The sequence below is a fragment of the Clarias gariepinus genome, chromosome 13 (genome assembly GCF_024256425.1).
Source record: "Clarias gariepinus isolate MV-2021 ecotype Netherlands chromosome 13, CGAR_prim_01v2, whole genome shotgun sequence".
NCBI lineage: Eukaryota > Metazoa > Chordata > Actinopteri > Siluriformes > Clariidae > Clarias > Clarias gariepinus.
In genome coordinates, this window is record NC_071112.1 from 26718128 (window position 1) to 26739507 (window position 21380).

General features: G+C 38.5%; 2 protein-coding genes across 3 annotated transcripts in view; both read left to right on the forward strand.

Annotated features, from left to right (window-relative positions):
- The window catches only part of tdp1 (tyrosyl-DNA phosphodiesterase 1), a 53314-nt gene extending 43405 nt beyond the window's left edge, over positions 1–9909 (forward strand). For both annotated transcript variants that reach the window (XM_053509234.1, XM_053509235.1), the window contains 2 exons: positions 649–754; positions 9653–9909. In XM_053509234.1, the coding sequence (XP_053365209.1) occupies positions 649–754; positions 9653–9726 (180 nt within the window). In that variant the 3' untranslated portion in view covers positions 9727–9909. The remainder of the gene's footprint in view (positions 1–648; positions 755–9652) is intronic.
- Positions 9910–17398: 7489 nt separating this feature from the next.
- On the forward strand, positions 17399–20355 carry kcnk13a (potassium channel, subfamily K, member 13a). Its single transcript, XM_053510330.1, has 2 exons — positions 17399–17741; positions 19386–20355. The coding sequence occupies exons 1-2, from the start codon at positions 17399–17401 to the stop codon at positions 20282–20284; spliced, it is 1242 nt and encodes a 413-aa protein (XP_053366305.1). The 3' UTR covers positions 20285–20355.
- The last annotated feature ends 1025 nt before the right edge of the window (positions 20356–21380 follow it).

The following is a 21380-nucleotide window of genomic DNA, read 5'->3' on the forward strand; positions in this document are numbered from 1 at the left end:
AGATCATAGCTATAGTTTAATAGTAAAGGAAAGAACATTTCCACACACAAAATATGGTAAGAACTCACAGGATTTTTTGCTAATCAGCTGTGTGGTCATACGAAAACCACTTGTTAGTAAACCTAAGCCGAAACAGGCTTCAGTTTGCTGGGGAGCATGAGGATTGCACTTTGGAGAAATGGAAAAAGGTCATGTGGAATGATGTGTCCAGAATGACCCTCTTCCAGGGTAGTGGGTATGTTAGTATAAGAAGGGAAGCGCATGAAGCGTTGCATGCATAGTGCCCACTGTACAAGCCTCTGGAGGCAGTGTGATTTGGGGTTGCTTCAGTTGATTTATCTTTAAATAATCACAGCTCGGAGCTATTGCTAAATGCACTCCATTTATTCCTTAAATTGTGCATGTTTTTTATTTAATTTAGCCTTAACAGTTGTAATGGTTTTAAATGAACCTAATGAGCCATACATATCTATTTTAGCCTTTCAATGCAGTTGACACATAATAAAACTTTATTCCAGATAAATGTTATTCCGCTTTCTCTCCTCCACTGTGCTCCGCAGGGATTAAACATAGACTTTTCAATAATATGGCTAAAAACTTTTCATCATCTTTTTTTTATAATTTCTTCTTTTTTATGTCTCCCTGTAGAATATGAGCACATTTTCAGTGGAGAAGAACATCTTCCCCATCTCAAGCTCTTCTACAAGTTTCCCTGTGCCTTTTGATTTGCCACCACTTCGCTACTCCACTAAAGGTGAGAATAGACTCGTCATTCGTGTAACTCAACTCGAAGACAGTCTTGTGTAAAATTCTTTCACTTTGAAAGTGCACATGGTTATAAATCATGTAGGGTATGATGGGGGTTTGAATCAAATCTTCAGACACCTGAAGATTTTTGGTGCAAAGATGTAATGCATGTAATTTCTGAATTTCTGCAAATTAATTTATGGTTTAAAAAAACAGGACTATGATAAACTGGAGGAGAATTTACCCAGAAAGCACAGCCAGCAGGGTAGTTAGCAATGCAGAAATGTCTCTAAAGATTAAAGATTGAGGTTTGCAGAAGATGGAGGCATTTTGTGACCAAATCGACAATTAGATAGCACCTAAATTTGAACACAATATTTTTTGGGGGAGAGACATTTTTAATTTATCACAATCCTGTCATGCTTCAAATTCTGAGCAGTTAATTCCAATAAAAGTATTTTACTCTTTTCTTTACTGCTTACTAGACAAATCAATGTTTGAATAATGTCTGAAGTCTATGTATGTATGTATTTGAGAATTGTGATTGCTCAGTCTGTAATTGCTATAGAAAATTCATCTATCGCCTTTGCTACATTTCTGTAAAAGATAATCACAGGTCTTTGCCCTGATCCTCTGTCTGCACGACCGTTAATCACAACAAGGAAAGGGACTGGCAATAATCAGAAGAGCCATTGAAACGAACAGAGGTGTCATATATGAACTGAAGCAGAAAACATCTGCAGTTACCATGGCAGTGCACATCTTTAATGATAGAGGACGAATTAGCCAAAAGCTTAGTACTAAGATTAGTGGGTTTTACAGAAATATATACACTGTCTGGCCAACAGAAAAAAACACACACAGTAAGATTTCACCTTTAGCTTTGGTTATTACATACAATGTGGTTGCCAGTTCATATGTGAAAATGATTCCTCACGTACCCAGAATCACTGTTTCACAATTTGAGTCCTAAAATATGGCCATTCCATTAGGGAAGAAAAACTTTATTCGTGTGATAACCTGGTCATTGAGTATTTGTCAGACAATTTATTGCTACATACAGGTATTGTACAATCATCTGATCATCGTGGGACATACAGTAATATTATGCAAATACAACCTCAGACAAACAACAACATATGACTTTTTTCACTATCTAGTTATTTGTTTAACACAAAATAATGACAAAAAAACATATGGGTAATACTAAGTACCCCTTACTGCTTCCACAGGATTTGAAAGGGTAAGTTTAAGGGTAATCATCGACTCTTGACTAATTAATCATCAGCAGGTGAGCAGACCTCTATAAAAGCTAAAGTTTTGGCAGCTTGCTGATCTGGAGCATTCAGGTGTGTGTTAACACAATGCCAAGAAGAAAAGACTATATATGTCTTGCAGAAGTACTTGTTTCTGCACTTCAGTCTGGAAAGGGTTAATTCAATTCAATTCAATTCAATTTTATTTGTATAGCGCTTTTAGCAATTTTCATTGCCGCAAAGCAGCTTTACACAGTCAAAAGAATTATTTAAGTTTGTATGAAATGTGAATTTGTATGAATCAAAATGGTCACTTTGTCCCTGGTGAGCAAGCCGAGGGCGACAGTGGCAAGGAAAAACTCCCTGAGATGGTAATAGGAAGAAACCTTGAGAGGAACCAGACTCAACAGGGAACCCATCCTCATTTGGGTGAAACAGAAAGCAGTAAATGATCTGCATTTATACAGTGTGTAGGGTGGGAGGCAGTTCAGCTATAATAGCTGATGTTAACTGATGTTATTATGGAGTCCAGGTAGTTATTGAACACCCAGGTAGACTTGTAAGAAGTTCCAGTCATGAACTATCGAACTGTCAAGTCCCCAGAGAAACAGTTGCCAACACCAGTCAAGGCCAGAACCATTTTCTAGAGAGAATCATTCCCAGACACCAGACGCATCCCAGAGAGACACACGGGGCATCCATGTGACGAGATCTTCAGCCAGAAGCGGGGCACCAGGATGGGTCAGACAGGTCCGGAGGGCAGAGGGAGTCTGGATCACTGGCAGCTCAGGAACGACATGTGTAGCTCGACAGAGAGAGAGAGAAAGAGTAAAAGGGGGAGACAGAAGAAGAGAGGAAAGAGAAAGAGGGGGAGAAAGAGAAGAAGAGGAGAGATGGCAGTTAGGTATGGTCACAGTCACACAATGTATAATGTGAATGTATATTAACTGTAGAGTGGAAGCAGAGACTCCGGCAGGACTAACTATGACAGCATAACTAAAAAGGGAGAGCCAGAAGGAAACACAGACATGAGGGCTTCCTGACATGTAAAGCAAACAATCACTTCACCGTCAGCAAACCTGAGTGATCAATGAGAGTGAGGAAGACAGCATCCAAACATACCAGTTCACCATAATACTCTACGTCCATGAGTCCCCCAGATCTGCTCCTTTACCTATGGCAAATCTATTTATAAAAATGCTTGGCTAAATAAATAGGTTTTTAGCCTGGACTTAAACACTGAGACTGTGTCTGAGTCCCGAACACTATTTGGAAGACTATTCCATAATTTTGGGGCTTTGTAAGAAAAAGCTCTGCCCCCAGCTGTATTTTTCATGGTTACAAAACCATTTGCAAACAATTAGGTGTTCAGCATTTTACAGTGAGAAAAATTATTCACAAGTGAAAGGCATTCAAGACAGTTGCCAGTCTTTCTAGAAGTGGATGTGCCAGCACATTTACCCCAAGGTCAGGCTATGCATTGCACAGAGAAATACAAAACAATTATATCTTAGGCACTACAGGCCTTACTCAGCATCTTAAATGTCCTAACAGCACAATTAGAAGACGACTGAGTAAGTATGGTTTGTTTGGAAGGTTTGCCAGGAGAAACCTTTAAAAAGGACATGAAGCAAAATTAAGGTTGGCAAAGCACAAGGCTTTTGGAACAGTGTTGTACGTGAAAACCAAACAACATTTCAGCAGAAACACCAGTTGTGGAAGGGTGATAATTTGGCGGCCACGGTACCTGGGCACCTTGCAGTCATTGAGTCAACCATGAACTGCATACCTGCTGTTTTAGACAGAAATGTGAGACCATCTATCCAACAACTTTTTACCCTGATGCACCAATCATTATGGAATAGGGTCACTCTTAGAGCACATGACCTTTTTGTATTGCTCCAAAGTCCATTCTTTTTGTTTACTAAAAATTTAAAAGTGATTTTTTAAAAATAAAATAGTGTATATATAATTTTTTTCTTCTCAGCCTGAGATGCTGAACACTGATTTTTATCGAGTCATGATGAGGACTTGCAGTCCTCGGGTGTTTTTCTGCTGAATGTTATCACAACCTCATGGCCTTGGACATGTGCAGAGCAGCAGTCAGAACAGCCTCCTTGTTCTCCACTTTATAAATCTTATGAAAAAAGTACACAGTCTTCATCATCATGGCCTTGAGTGTGGTATTTAATCTTAAACTAAAAGAATGTGTAATTTCTCTCCTTAAAACAATAATACACTGTAAGGGATTTGTATGTAATGTTAATGCAGTGCAGCTTAAAGTGAGTGGATTTATTTATGGTTGGATTTTCAGTTATTCTCATAAATTACCATTATGTGAACACATTTTCAATTTTCTTTGTGCTTGTCCAAAAAGTTTACTCTCCACCACAATGCTGCACACAACACGGGTGCAAAGCGACATTTTAGACAGCTTTTACATGAACAATTAAAGCTTTTAAGAGAAGAAACAGATCACCTCCAGACAATTCAATGACACTTCTCCCGTGTTTACTTGACCTCCTGAGTGTATTTCTGTCTCTGTAGTGTTTATAGTAAATCACTCTTAAAATAATGAATTGGAAAGGACGAGTAGACGTTCATATGTTTTTCTTTTTTTTGTATCTTTTACGTCAATTACATAGGAATAACAACTCTCATCCCCCCCCTCTCCATGTGTCTGTCTCTAACTCTCTCTTCGTCTCTCTTCTTTTTTCTTTCCATCTCTATTTTCCACTCCATATACTGTATGTCTCACTCGCCCTCTATCTCTCCTCCCTTTCATTTATTGTCTCCCTTCCTCTCACTGTCTCTGTCTCTATTATCACACTTTCTATCAGTCTTCTCCTCTTTCCATGTCTCTCTCTTCCTCCCTATCTACCCTGCTTTCTCTGCCCCCACTGTTCACACCTTACATGTCAATGATGAAAAGGACATGGTTTAATTGGCCCATAAATCGCCACAGGACCCTTCCCATATACCACCCGTTAAAAACACACACACGGACACACACACGCTTTTCAGGAAATGTCAGGGGAGCAGCTGATGGAAGACTAATATTACAACAGTGTGACACTGGTAGCACTTGTAGCAAGATAAATAATTTGTTCTTCTTATTTTGTTTTTATTCATATTTTTATATTTAATATTCCTTTTATATCTGCATATATTTTAGGTTGTGAAAAATGTGTGTGTGGTGTGTACAGTACCAGCTTTTTTTTTTCTATTGTCTTCAACATTTTATGTTTATTCTAAAGATATGAAAATTATGAAAGAACAAATATGGAATCATGTCGTTAACCAAAAATGTGCTAAATAACCCAGAATATTATTAAAGTAGCCATGTTTTGCTTTGATTACAGCTTTACACACTCTTGGCATTCTCTCAGTCACCCTCATAAAGTAATCACCTGGAATGGATTTCCAACGATCTTGGAGATGTTCCCAGAGGTGTAGCATGATTGTTGGCTGCTTTTCCTTCACTGGACTTTCTTGTCACAGATTAAACCTTTTACAAGACACAACTGTGACAAGAATCTAATATGAGAATGCAAAGAATGTGCCAAGCTGACATCAAAGCTAAGCGTAGCTACAGTATGCGGGAAAATAATACAGTACTGAAATGAAATGAAAAACAATATTACCTTGTTGTCATCTGTTATTTTATTTCTCCTAGAAGAAACTAATATACACATGTTGATTTCCCATCATATGCAAAAGTACACTCCCAGAACCATGAAATTTCGTAACTGTGTTACATCTTTCTAAATCTCTCAGAATTGTTCTGCCAACTTGTATGTGTACAGTCGTGGCCAAAGGTTATGAGAATTACATAAATATTGGAAATTGGAAAAGTTGCTGCTTAAGTTTTCATAATAGCAATTTGCATATACTCCAGAATGTTATGAAGAGTGATCAGATGAATTGCATAGTCCCTTTTTGCCATGACAATTAACTTACAGTAATCCCAAAAAAAAACCTTTTCACTGCATTTCATTGCTGTCATTAAAGGACCTGCTGAGATCATTTCAGTAATCGTCTTGTAAACTGAGGTGAGAATGTTGACGAGCACAAGGCTGGAGATCATTATGTCAGGCTGATTGGGTTAGAATGGCTGACTTGACATGTTAAAAGGAGGGTCATGCTTGAAATCATTGTTCTTCCATTGTTAACCATGGTGACCTGCAAAGAAACGCGTGCAGCCATCATTGCGTTGCATAAAAATGGCTTCACAGGCAAGGTTATTGTGGCTACTAAGATTGCACCTAAATCAACAATTTATAGGATCATCAAAAACTTCAAGGAAAGAGGTTCAGTTCTTGTTAAGAAGGCTTCAGGGCATCCAAGAAAGTCCAGCAAGCGCCAGGATCGTCTCCTAAAGAGACGCGGAGACATTTGATTATTTAAAAAAAAAAAACTTTAGTTGAGTGCGGAGCGGAGTGAACAGACTCGGTCTCGCGCACTGATGCTAGCAGAGTTCGGTGCCTCATAGACAGGGCGGAGCAACAAAAAAAAAAGTTGTGTTGGACTAATGACACTTAGTTATTAACCTAGTTAACCCAGTGTAAGTATGTATCCAGTGATGTAAACTTTAAAGCACTTTTTGTAAGTCGCTCTGGATAAGAGCATCTGCTAAATGCCTAAATGTAAATGTAATGCAGTCCTTTAAGCTCATGGAAGTCATACAAGTTATTAAATTTAATTCGCTGACGATATGCAACACATTTTTGTATTTGAAGTAAATTATTTGTTTAATTTTTACATTACTTTCTGTAGGCAACAAAACTTTTGTCTTGTCAAAATTTGATCTTTCTGTGTTCATTAAATGATAAATCTTTTTTCATTGAAACAAATGTATTTTATTTTAGTGTATTAAACATCATTTGCTCATCATTTTAGCTTTCATTTGAGGTATTTCTGGAACCAATTGATTAATTAAAAGTCAGGTTGGTAGCAGGTGTTTCTACAAAATGGATAAGCGACAATACTTTTGTCAGGGACTATATATACAGTATGTGTGTGTATATACACACACACACACACACACAGTGAGGTCAATAAGTATTTGATCACCCTGTAATTATGCAAGTTCTCTTACTTAGAAATCATGGAGGGGTCTACAATTTTTAGCATAGGTGCATTTCCACTGTGAGAGACAGAATCTAAAAAAAAATCCGGAAATCACATTGTATAATTTTTTAACACTTTTTTTTGTAAATTACTGTGTCAAATAAGTATAACACCTGTGCACCCCACAATCAGCCAAAGTCTTAGTAGATACATGGGGTATCAATGATGCTAAGAATGGTGAAGAACCAGCCCAGAACTACACGGGAGAAGCTGGTCAATGCCGTGAAGAGAGCTGGGACCACCGTTTCCAAGGCTACTATCAGAAATACACTAAGACGTCCTGGTTTAAAATATTGCATCGCACGGAAGGTTCCCCTGCTTAAGTCAGCCCATGTCCAGGCTCGTCTGAAGTTTGCCAGGAACTATCTGGATAATCCATAGGAGTCATGGGAGAAAGTCCTGTGGTCAGATGAGACCTAAGTAAAACTTTTTGGTCTTAACTCCTTTCGCCATGTTTGGAGGAAGAAGAATGATGAGTATCATCCCAATAATACCATACCTACAGTGAAGCATGGGGCTGGAAGCATCATGCTCTGGGGGTGTTTTTCTGCACAGGGGACAGGACGACTGCACTGTATTAAGGAGAGGATGAACGGGGCCTTTTATTGTGACATATTGGGCAAAACCCTCCTTTCCTCAATCAGAGCATTAAAGATGGCTCGTGACTGGGTCTTCCAACATGACAATGACCCAAAGCACACAGCCAGGAAAACCAAGGAGTGGCTCCAGAAAAAACAAAGGGACTATTTAAAAGCAAAATAACAGGTCATTGAGGGTCAGAAATCTGGCTGATAAGCAAGTGATAAAATATTTATTTATTTGGTTGAATGAGTATATACAGTATACAGTGTGTATACTGTATATACTCATTCAACGTACATAAATATTAAATACATCCAAACTATATACTGTGTATATTTCACATTTTTTATATGAGCTGCTAAACATTTACTGACAGATTGATAAAAACATTTTCATATTGTGGAGGATCGCACCGTTGCTGTTGTTGTTCATTTAGATAATTGAATTCTCCAGTCATGTCCTTAGGCAAGCTGTAATGCTCGTGATAAGCATCATTCCGCTTCCTCTGAAAGTAGCATTTCTTTTTTCAGTCATGTTTCGACCTGAACGTGAATATATCAGACTAATTGAGCATTTAGCCATCCTCTGCATTTAGTAGTCAGCAGTTTGCTTTTATTAATAATGATGCATCCTGCTGTTTGGGAGCATGTAGCAGTGTATCAGAAATCATATTTTCTTCAGTTTGGTCATCCTTTATGACCTTTACTAGGATAAGAAGCTTTATGATGTTAGCTTGTGATGGAGGGTAACTCATAATCTACTGGTTTCTTAATGTGTTTACAGAGGTCTTATCCTCCTATAACTGCCTGCTTTGTTTTTATGGTTTAATCCGACTGTGTCTGCTGGTTGCCATGGTCACCTCACTGCTCAGCCTAGATCCTCCTCTTCAGGAAATCCAGACATTTGTTAAAAAGTCTTTGTAACACAGCGCACCACTGAGTCTTTAGACCTATTCCCTCTACCTTTTAGAATGAATCTGCATTATGCCGAAAATGTTTTAAATGTTTTAGGAACTATTAACAATTACACAGTAACATCTCTACCCCATTACTATCTTGTAATTCACAGATATCTAATAATACAGTAATCTAGAAACATTTTATTAGCTACCTGGCTAGTGAGCTAGGTCATTTAGGTTTTCTTGCTGCTGAATTTAACGAGTTAGTACCATCTTTAAAATTTTAAGTATTTTAAAAGTCTTCCATCATGCTGTCTAGATTTTCAAATGTTTAGACCCCTTTAGCTACTTTAATTTTATTTTTTATAGAGAAAAATCCATCAAACCTTTTGAGCAACAGTTAGCAACCATCCTGCACTCGATATTATATATATACTTTTTTTTTTTTTAATGCAGATTTCCATTATTTCCTGGCAGTGACTCGATTAAACTTGAGTTGAGCAACCTGAATGACATTCATTTGTACAGGCTGGTATTAACAAACCAGTGACTGTTGTTTGTTTACTCGCATACTTCTTAATTTTGTTTTAAACTCTGTTCTTGATGATATCTACAGTAATATATGCGAGTTGTGATGTCCTGACTTATCATAAACACCTCGTTTTTGCGTTCTCGACTAAAATTAACATACAGTACAGTATTTCCAAATTCTGTTATGGTTTGTTATTTTTGAAAAATAATTTTTCTTGTGTTACACTACAATATGTTGTATTATGAGATCATAAAAATACAATGAATATGCAAATTAGTTTATTGCATCATTGTGATTTCTAGAGCCTTTTTAAACACGACTTTTCTCTATGAGATTTGGCAAAACTGAATGAAAATAAATTTCTCTTCAGAAATGCCACTATGTATAAGTGTTTTAAAAGATACTTAAGCATGTAGTTAGAAAAAATATGTAACTTAAAGTTGCTTTCATGTTTTAAAGGACATCTGTAGAATGTTTATACTCATTGATGTATATCTGTCTCTTTAGACCAACCGTGGATTTGGAATATTCCATACACCCAAGCGCCGGACACACATGGCAATATCTGGGTTCCATCCTAAAACCCATTCCCACTGCTGCTTGGATACAAAGGGCCAAACGAGGACAGGAAGTGCCTGCTGTTTATTACTGTCGTATCAACGCGATTCTCGGCTACAGTAAACATTGAAAATTATAAAAATCAGACTGTGAATTTTTGATATAGGTATTGTTAAGTAATAAAGAATTAGTTGACAATGTGTTAAGACTCTTGAGCTTGTATTTTTATTTATGAATAGTATTTTAAGATGTGTAATCCACACTGTCATGATTATAAAGCCTTTTTTTTTTTTACCCTGACCTCTTTCACCACAGACTGATGCAAATAGCTGAAAAGGCCCTCTTGAGACAAATTGCTGTTTTCGAAGAAGCGTGGCTTTTTTTTTTGTTCTGAATGGCACCTGCATACAATAAGACATCAGTAATTATGTTCCAGCTTCAAACTGAGGGCCTGCGAATTAGTTTTCATCTCAACCTTACCCAATCAGTTGGGCACCATTTAAATGTAATCATTTCACATCTCATAGTAAGAGCTCTTTGAAGTGTGTGTGTGTGTTTTTTTGCAATACAACATAAGAGTGCAGTCTGGCTGCTGAGGGAAACCACAGGCTGTAATGATAAACAATAAATGATGTGGGTAAGAAAATATAAGGCAGTATTCTAGATGTGCAATTCAGGTTCTCATGTCCTGCTTCTTGTTTGCATTCTTATACTTGCATAAGCCTTACATGAGACTCATATACATACACCTTACATGAGTAATACGTTAAAGTTTGACTAGTTTTTATTCAGTGTCTTTACACAGAAAATTTATATGTTGCCTAGGAACAGTGTTGTAAAAAACTTTTACCGCCACTGTAACAGCTTGATCTCTCACGACCTGAAGCGTTTTTTTGTTTAAACACCAGTGCATCTCAGATCTGCATACATTACCAGGAAAGCGAAGTAGAGTACACGGCACTTGAGAAAGCACTATGAATTATGGATGTCGTTCATAGCCTACATGGACATTTGTGACATTTACCGACCCCCTTTTTTGGATTTGAAGGAATTCTGTCTTTCATCCTAAAAAGGTCACTCATTATTGATCTCTGACTATTTCAGTTATTTCTAAACATTGTCAGCAGAGGATGACCGAATGTCAGGGACGTATCATGTTTCCCAGTCCATGTGACCTTATGGAAAGGTTACCAACTTTTAGACTGTTGATTTCATGCACCAACAATTGTTTCTGCTTTGATGCATGATGCCGTAGGAGCCTAGTCATACCTTCTGCAGTCTGGGTCAAAATGGCCAAGAGTGTGTTTCTCAGGTTTTTTTTTTTTTTTTTTTCCATTTTCAAAAAATGCACCAAAAGACTAGGAACTATCCCAAAGGATGTTGGCAGTATGAAACCGTACCAATGGGAGGTTCTGTGGTTTGTAGACCAGATCAGCTCTAGTTAAGTATATTTATTTATTTTATGAACATTAGGCTTAGGTTTAACCCATGTTTAATAATATTCTGGACACTTAGACCTTTTACAGACCTTTTAAATTTTTTAGTTACTTTTTTTTAATTCATAAAGTTTGGATTATAGCTCGATTTAAAAACAAATGTAAGAGCAGAATTAATTTGTTAATAAGTTGTGGTTATTTTTAAAGTCATTCAACTGCCAACCATTGACTTATTTTTCTGCTTCTGACTGTGTTTCGAACCTAATACAAAGTAAAGGAAAAAACATTACTCTGGCAGGCCTGGTTATGGGATACATATTGTCCTAAAGCATTAAAAATGTTAAACGCCTCTAACTGAATTTAGTTCATTGTTTTGGGTAAATTAATAAATGCTAATTTATTTATGTACAGCCAATGTACATGCCTGGGCTGCTATAGCCAAACTTTTGTTTATAGTGCCAATGCCAAACGTCGGTTTCAATGGTGACAGAAGCGAAAATATTGGGCTGTGGACAATGTAAAACGTATTATTCTCTGATGAGTCTACCTTCACTGTCATCCGGGAGAGTTATAGGTGTGGAGAAGCCCAAAGAAATGTGCCGCCCAGAGTGAAGCATGGGGGTCGATCAGTGATGGTTTGGGCCGCAATATCATGGCATTCCCTAGGCCCAGATGGCCCACTGCCAAGGACTACTGAACCATTCTGGAGGAACATGTGCACCCAGTGGTTTAAACATTGTATGTGAAGGCGGTGCTGTGTATCAGGATGATAATGCACCAATACACACAGCAATACTGGTGACAGAGTGGTTTGATGAACATGAAAATGAAGTTGAACATCTCTCATGGCCTGCACAGTCACCAGATATTAAATGTGACCCCTTTAGAAAAGGTAAATATTATTGAGCCACTTTGGGGTGTTTTGGAGGAGCAGGTCCTCTACCAGCATCACATAATGATGTGGCCACTATCCACCAAGAAGAATGGCTCAAAATCCCTTTGGCCATTGTGCAGGACTCATATCTGTCATCCCCAAGACTAATTGATGCTGTATTGTTTTCTTATAAAACTGCACAAATCTCCGTCTAAAATTTCTGATTTTAAGCAATGAGTTTTCACTCCAAATATTGATTGTTTATTTTATTACTCTTTATTGTTCTTTAAAGAAGTTTTCTTTTATGCAGAAATGTTTTCAAAAGCATCTTTTGCTTATGCCATATTTTTTGTATGTGCCCAAGACTTTTGTACAGTACTATACGTAAAATAATCGTTAGGTTTTACTGAGCTTTACTGAGGTTTAATGATGATAACAGCTAATGAAAAACCCAAAATTCATTATCTCAGAAATATAATTTTATAATAATATTACCTGGGCTTATATAAATAGAAGCCCAGGTTCCTCTGATAGCAGCCCTTATCTCTTCCGCGTTGTAGGGTCTGGTGCCTTACTTTTACTCTTCACAATACCCCATAGATTCTTTATGGCGTTTGGATCAGGTGAGTCTTCTGGCCAATTAAGCACAGAGGTCTTTACCATAGTCCTTAATCCAGGTATTGGTACTTTTGGCAGTATTGGCATATCACAATCCTCTCAAGGCTGCGGTTATCCCTGTTGCTTGTGCATCTTTTTCTACCACATTTTTTCTTCATTATTGATTCATTAATGTGCTTAGATACATCACTTTCTAAACCGCCAGCTTACTGAACCAGACTGAAAAACCATTTAAAGGCTCAAGACGCCTTTGCAGGTGTTTTGAGTTAATTAGCTGATTAGAGTCAACAACATGACTCCAATATTGAACTTTTTCACAATATTTTAATTTTCTGAGATACTGAATTTTGGGTTTTCTTTAGCTGTAAGCCATAATCATCAAAACTAAAAGAAATTTGAACTATATCAAATTTGAACATTTTGAACATATCAACCATTTGAAATATTTCAGTCTGTGTGTAATGAATCTATGTAATATGAGTTTCACTTTTTGATTTAAATTACTGAAATAAAGTTTTTGATGATATTCTAATTCATTAAGATGCACCTGTATGTATTACCATATCACAGCCCTATCCCACCTTCCTGTCAGCCCAATAACTCCACAAAAACTGCTCCTTTTATTATTACTCAGACCTCTAATAGATGAGGGCTATGTAATTGTCCACATGACTCCATAGTCCATTGCTGCGTCATTTAATTAATGCACAAAAGAGCTAATGAAAGGTCCATAGTAATAATCTCTGTCTTATTTACATCCGGAGTCTGTTTTATCTCTCAGGAGGATCGAAAAGCATCAACTCCACTTAAGCAGATCATTATGAAGCCGGAACAAGCAAAATAAATCAATCAGCAAAAGAGACAACCCATTAGATGTTTTTTAAGAAACAAAAAATACATTGAGGAGGGAAAGCACACTGTGGGAGTACAGAAGACGCCTCAGTGGATCGTCAACAATATCATCTACAGTGAACAAAGACAAATAGCCATGCAAGAGATGACTGACTCTACAGAGGGATTTAAAATGCTAAATGTCACCTTGTGCTTTATTTACAGATTATTGTAGTGGTTAAATCCATCATTCATTCCTACTTTACATTAAGTATCCTTTTAGAGACACTTGGCATTTCTAAGATAATAAAGCAGAGATTAGGGGTCACACTGAGAAAGAAAAACGCTCTTATGTAAACAATGCAATGGCAATTAAATGTTAAAGAAAAAAATCATGTACATTTACTGGCATTCTTTTGTGCTTTTGTTGTTTCTTTTGTTGCTTTTCTTAAAAATTTAATAATTATAATTAATGAAATGAAACAGCAGCAAATATTTGGTCAAATGTGTAGATGTACAGAACATGTACAGAAGCAGCCTCCAGTGTCAGTGAATTTAAGGAATCTGTATGTTCTCCGGGGACATGTATAGCTTGGTGGTTAAGGTGCTGGTCAGCTGATTGAAAGGGTGTCACCATGCTGTTAATGTTGGGCTCTTAACCCTCAGCTGCTTAAATACTATACAATGGAGTAGAAATTAAGCCTTTATCATAAAAAATACATTACTACACAGTAAGATTTTTTTTCTCTTCACATATCCCAGCATGTTATTAAGCTGGGGTCAGAGCACAGCACACCTGGAGCAGGCAGGGTTAAAGGTTTTGCTCAAGGGCCCAACAGTGGCAGCCTGGGGACGATCTTCTAATCACTAACACATCCTTAACCTGCTGACCTACTACTGCACTATGAAAACTGCAACTGCAACTTTCCAGAGGTGTGGAGCATTAATTCATTCATTCATTACTTGCCTTATATTCTCAGGACAAAGGAGTTAACTTCAATAATAAGTAATGTAATGATTTTTATACTGTAGCTGTTACAATGTTAATTGAGAACAGGATAAAAAAAAAGTATAACACCATTTGTAAATAAATGGCAACTTGTAAGCAATGGCTAGATTATTTACATTTACATTTAGTCATTTGGCAGACGCTCTTATCCAGAGCGACTTACATTTTTATCTCATTACACATCTGAGCAGTTGAGGGTTAAGGGCCTTGCTCAAGGGCCCAACAGTGGCAACTTGGTGGTTGTGGGGTTTGAACCTGGGATCTTCCGAACCGTAGTCCAATGCCTTAACCACTAAGCTACCCCTGACCCCTTGATATTTAATGTATTCATAGTCATGCAATCTGGTTTTTATCATTTACAAAATATAAAACAATGTTATTATGCTTGTTATGGTTTCAGTGTGCATGTATGTTGCATTATGAGATCATGTACAGACAAAAACCATGATTAAGATTTTTTTTGTCTTGGCCAATTTCCTACCCACCAGCCAGTTCAGATCATACAAAAGCTATCAAACATGGAGGATGAAAACGATGACTAAAACGTTAATCTAAAATACACATCAACATGCTCTATCACAGTAAAGCATAACACACACTGAGGAGAGTACTATACTGTAGCTACTCTATTCTGCATACATGAGCTTACAGCCAGTGTTACTGTGATCGACAGCAGAGATACTGTAGCTTCCTTTCTTGTATCATGGTGGTATCATTGGTGGAGTCAGACTTGCAGCTTTTCTAGAGGGTTCATATTTAAATATCCAGAAGTAAGGTTAACAGTTACAGCAGCCCACAACTAGTGTCACCTGTTGAGGTGGCCATTCCAGCTTCAGAAAATAAAAATCCTGCCACATTTGTTTCATTCATTAACTTATCCAGTTATTACTTATCTAATTGGCACAACTCTTCAGCCAAATAGGCTGGAACCAATTAGTGAGTCACATATTTTGTTCTGGCTTAGAAGGAACAAATTGGTGTTAGGACTTTTACTTTATACTGTATGTAGAGCCAATTGTTGCATTTTTAGCCGATGCACTTTGTCAGCAGGGTAAAAGTGGTTAGCCTTGCAACTCCAGGGTCAAGGGTTCGGTTCCCAACATGGTCTTTGTGCTTGGAGTAGGCATGTTCTCCCCATGCCTCCAGGTTCTCTGGTTTCCTTCAACAGTCCAAAGACATGCAGATTAGGCTAACTGGTGTTTCCCAAATTGCCTGTAGTGTTTGATTGAGCATGTGAGTGAATGTGTCCCCAAAGTCTCCTGTACAGACTAAACGTATAGAAGCTTTTTTTGTAGGTTCCGCTAATTATAAATAATGTCAAAGATAAGGAAAGTCTCACCCTTCTTTTAGCTACAGCTGATTTAGCTTAATAATACAGAAGGAGAAAAATCAGCTTGACGCAGCGACGCGCCTGTTTCCTTTCGGGTCCGCATCCCCAAACTAAACTGGCTATCAATTTCCAAAACCAGAGCGTTTAGATGTGGTGTGCACTCTACATGGGGAAAATCAGGATAAAGGATTTTACAGGTCGCTCGCGCAGTAACTGACGCTGTTCAGGAAAGTGGATCATTGCACTGCAGTCTTCTGTGGCTCTGCCTCACACCACAACAGTTTCAACAGCGAAACCTGGATGACCAATTGTTTTTAATGGCTCTTAGAATAAAACTGATTTAACCCATCACTTTATGTAAGTTATATTTCATTAAAAACCTACTCCATCCACAGTTTGTTCGCACGTGATTAGTAAAGTTTTAGGGACCCGCCTCTAATCTCATCATCATCCTCATCTCTCTCTCTCTCTCTCTCTCTCTGCACACGGGTGCGGTGCCATCATAAAAACTTGCGCGCACCAACACTCATGCTTTGAAATGATGCGCTAAAGCTCCACGGAGGATATCCTGTTATCATCAAATGCAGAAACTCAACAATAGTCGTGCTTTTGTTTGCTTTAGGTTTCCTAAAATGTTTCAGTTTGGCTGTGTTATGGTTTAAAAATATATATGTACATTATTAAAGTCTATCAGAGATCATCACAGACATTTGCGCGCGGATCCTGCGACCATGGTGCGTCCATGCGATCTATCAATAAGGATGACTCTTCTGTGGATCTGAGACATGCTTTTTTTGCTCATGTGGTTAAATGCAAAAAAACAGTCTGTGTCTAAGTTTTTTTTTTTTTTTTTTTACATTCCCGGAATGAAGATGCGCATGGACGTGTGCGGGAGAGACTGTAGGAGTGACGGGTTTCATTCTAAGAAACACATTTGATGTCATTTAAACACGTTTCTGGACATGTAAAACATTCTTTTTCTCCAAGTCTATAAAATGCATCGTAATGAAGAGCCTAAGTAGGAAACCTGCAGACTTATAACTCGGCGCGCGAGCCGAACGCATTTTCATCCACAGAATGATCTGTAAGTGGTGAGAAACGCGAAGGCATCTTCATCATCGTGAGACAGCTTTGTGTGAAGATTTTATCGTCTTTCTATTTAAAGTTATCCACCAATATCAGGAAGACGCATCTGCAAACCAGACACAACCTGTAATACTTTAATCCCGTGAAATCAATATTTTATTGTAAAAGGAAACTAGAAGCTCTATTTCAAAAGGAAAATTGTTTTCCTTTTCCAAAAGAAAAATTTTGTACCTATATGAATGATGTTTTATGAACTGCATTTGACTGTGTAATGTCTATTGTAATACGCGAGAGGCTTTTTGCTCTATGAAGAGAACAGTGCGCGCATCATGATAAAAGAGGATGTGGCACTTTGTGGTGCGTATCTGGTTGGGAACTCGGGTGCTTTCTCTCCTTCAGTCTGATTAATCAAGCACTTTATGGCTATGTGTGAGCACGAGATTTGGGCTGTTTGCGCGCGGGCTCGGAGACAGTGTAAAATGCGGAGCCCCGTCCTGTTCACGGTGGGAACATGATGGCATGCCGAGGCTCGTGCTGCTGTCTGGGTCTGGGCTCCGCGAGCGAGGACACGGCGCGCTTCGCCATGCTGGCGCTCCTCATCCTGGTCTACCTGGTGTGCGGCGCCGCCGTGTTCTCTGCGCTGGAGCGGCCGGAGGAGGAGCAGGCCAAAGGCCGCTGGGCGCGAAGCTTTGAGCACTTCAGCCGAAAGCACAACGTCAGCCACAGGGAGCTCGAGGGCTTCCTCAAGGACTACGAGCAGGCCACCGGAGCCGGCATACGCGTGGACAGACCCAGGGCTCGCTGGGATTTCCAAGGAGCTTTCTACTTCGTCGGCACTGTTGTGTCCACTATCGGTAAGAAAGAAAAGTCCGAGACATCACTGAATTTACTGTGTGCGAAAATCTAGGGTAGATGTAGGAAAACTTTTTCATATCGTTGCATAAGCCATTCCCAGTCGCTGGAGTGGAGTGCTCCCATCAAGGATGCACAAGCCGTACATTTTGTACCTGTGTGTCCTTGTACCTTTACCTAGATAGATCCGTGTACTTTATCTTTACTCGAAATGGTACTGAAATATTGACCACCCTAAAGTACACGAATGCTGATCCTGATTTTCTGGTCAAAGATTAATATTGAAGGCAGAAAAGCGCACAACCGCAGACACAGAGTGTGGCTCTGAACTCATAAACAGCGTGGGAGTCAAGTGGACACTGGGTATTTTGTTCAGTTCTCAGTTCAGCTCATTAAATAGCCTGTAATTACTGAACATAATGCATGTGGTAGAACTCTTGGCTCTTTAGTACTGATTAATCCTGACCCTTGTGGCTTTTATGTCTATTGCTTTTGTAATATGAGCCATTACACTGTATGTGTAAAATGTATAAGTTCTGCTCTTGAGAGTATTGTGGCACTTTATATTAAATAATTCATAGGTCTGAAAAACTCACTGTTTGGACTATAAACAATCCACACAACTGAAATAACAAATAAATTAATTAAGTTAGAATTATAATGTCAGGGAGTTTTTGTTGTTTTTGAAGAAGACTTTAAGCACAGAACTGTCGCCACCATTTGAGTGCAAATGTTTTAAAGAAGGCCATATGTCTATGAATGATGATCCTGGCAGCGATGGTTCTGAGCCCTGCAGTCATTCTCATGACTATTTAAGAAGTGAAATGCATAACAGGAACGCCGACAAGATTATATTTTATTGTACACATAAGATCTTCATTTATTAAGATATTGGTACAGTAAATGCACCTTTAATGTTTAGGTGAAACACATGCAAATACAACTACATAAGTTAGTCAGAGAGCAAGAGCGAGAAAGATTGATTCAGGGTTTTCTACGTTATGGATACAACACCACCATAAAACTCTGATTCCCCTGTTGCATGCATTTGGAAGGCCAGACTTTGTGCAACTGTTGCTCTTGGTGGAATCATTTTTGCATACAACAGGTTTCTTTCTTTTATCCTGATCTTTGAAAAGTGATTGATAACATGTTGCCAGCATGCAGAAGAGATTCATCTGACTGTAGGAAATGTACACACAATCATTCATGTACACCGCTTGTATATTACTGGAACTCGGCTGGGAATTACTGCCACATCCCAGCTCCAAGCCTTTTCCACATGTTAGGCCGAGCAAAAGAGTTGATAGGAGGCCAGCGTTTTAGCAATTTTGGATATTTCAGTTCAATCATGGTTTTAGGACAAACTAGACAATTCTGTAAATCTTTCCACATAACTTAAAATATTATTAATTATACTGATTTTGCTTTTAATCAAAAGCTGATTTCTGTTATTCAAATTATATGGTGCTAATTATAATATACAGAATAATTAGACTTAACACTGTTAAGTTGTAAAACAAAAAAATGCTTAAGTGATGTCTTTGAAAAAAAAAAAGTGTTCCCTGAAGACATTTTTTAAATATGATTAAGTATGGCTAAGTTCTCACTAAGCTAAACTCTTCCTCTCCTTGTGGTGTATGCAGGGTTCGGAATGACGACGCCGGCCACAGTGGGAGGCAAAATCTTCCTGATTTTTTACGGACTAATCGGTTGTGCAGCCACCATCCTGTTTTTCAACCTGTTTTTGGAGAGAATTATAACTGTACTTGCATTTGTGCTGAAGTCGTGTCACGAAGCTCAACATCGGAGGAAAGGCGTGCTACCTCACAACAGCAGGCATGACAGTCACGCGAGGCAGCATGGAGAGGACAGCCTGGCAGGATGGAAACCATCAGTGTATTGTGTGATGCTCATTCTCTGTGTGGCGGCCATCATTATATCATGCTGTGCCTCTGCCATGTACTCCTCAATGGAGGGCTGGGGTTATTTGGACTCGCTGTACTTCTGCTTTGTAGCATTTAGCACTATCGGCTTTGGGGACATGGTGAGTGGTCAGCGCGCTGCATACGACAACCAGACCCTGTACAGCCTGGGCAACTTTTTCTTCATTCTCATGGGTGCTTGTTGTATTTATTCACTCTTCAATGTGATATCCATCGTCATCAAGCAGGTTCTCAACTGGCTTCTGAAGAAGCTTGAGATACCATGCCGCCACTGCCCAGGAAGGAACCTGCGTCCAGGGAGGAATGCCATAATGCCTAGCCACTTTCGCACCCGGGTCCGGAACATCTCAATAGACACAGATGCCGTTAATGAGAGCGAAACGGATGGCCGCAGGATGTCGGGGGAGATGATCTCAATGAGAGACTTTTTGGTGGCTAATAAGGTCAACTTGGCCATCATGCAGAAACAGCTGTCTGAGACAGCCAACGGGTATCCGCAACCACCCGGCTCCATGAACCGACACAACGAATTCTCCGGAGGAGTTGGAGCTCTGGGAATCATGAACAACAGACTAGCTGAGACAAGTGTAGACAGATAAATCTCCTCGGTTACCAAACAAAAAAAACATAAAAAATCTAAGGCTATCCAGTACTCATTTGTTCAGCTCTGTAGCTACACGTAAATTGCTGCTTATATCTTGCTCTAAATGTCTGCAAAAGCGGCCCATATGCTCAGGTGTGGTTTACAAGAACTATAAGCTCTATAAACTCTGCTGCATCAGAAAGATGTTTAGAACTAAAATCCTGTCTTCTCTGTAAAGTAGGCTGCATGATATTTGCAATCTAGTTCAGCCCATTTAGACAAATTAAGCCATTTTTATAACAGCATGCATGCTTTGCTGAAAGGCTTATTTCAAATGGTGTACTTGGCATACTTCAGGTTTAATTAGTGTGAGTGCGGTGACATCCTGTGCTGTTGATACCCAAATGATGTTAAGGCATCTAAAGAGAAGTGTGGGCGTGTTTGTGCACTGGGTAAGCACAGGCTGCTTTATGTGAAACAAATGGGCAGAGCCTGTTTAAGCTCCTGTGTAAATTATGGGGAAGACCAAGACAATGGACAAGAATATCAATAAAGTGTGTATGCAATGTAGGAGCAAAATATTTAAACCAGGTATAAGATGTATAACGTCAGTGTACAGTATGTAATAGAAACTTCACCATATCCAGTAGCTTGGGTCAAAGCACAGAAAGAGTTTGGGGGTAGAATAAAGAATATGTTTTTTATTTGTTCTTGATCATGTTCTTGTGTATTGGAATACATCTTGGGCATTAAAAGATATCTGGCAAAAACATGATAACAAAACTCAAATCAAAATAAGGTTTTCAAACAGAGGCAGTCGATGGGGTACAAATCCCTTACTAAGTCCAATTTGAAAATAAGTTAGAATCTGGTACATATGATTCTTATTTCGAGTCAGTCAAATTTTTGTTCATTTCTATGCATATTAAACACAGTGCATACACACACAAAAAGGAGACAGCAAGCTGTACTTTATAAGTACTGTAACTTGCTTAATGTCAGAAGGTGTTTCACCTCTATATTATTTTTGCTTTATTTATATATTTATTATATATATATTTATATTATTCTTTCTTTTCCATTGCGATGGTTTCCCTTTTCTGTCATGCATT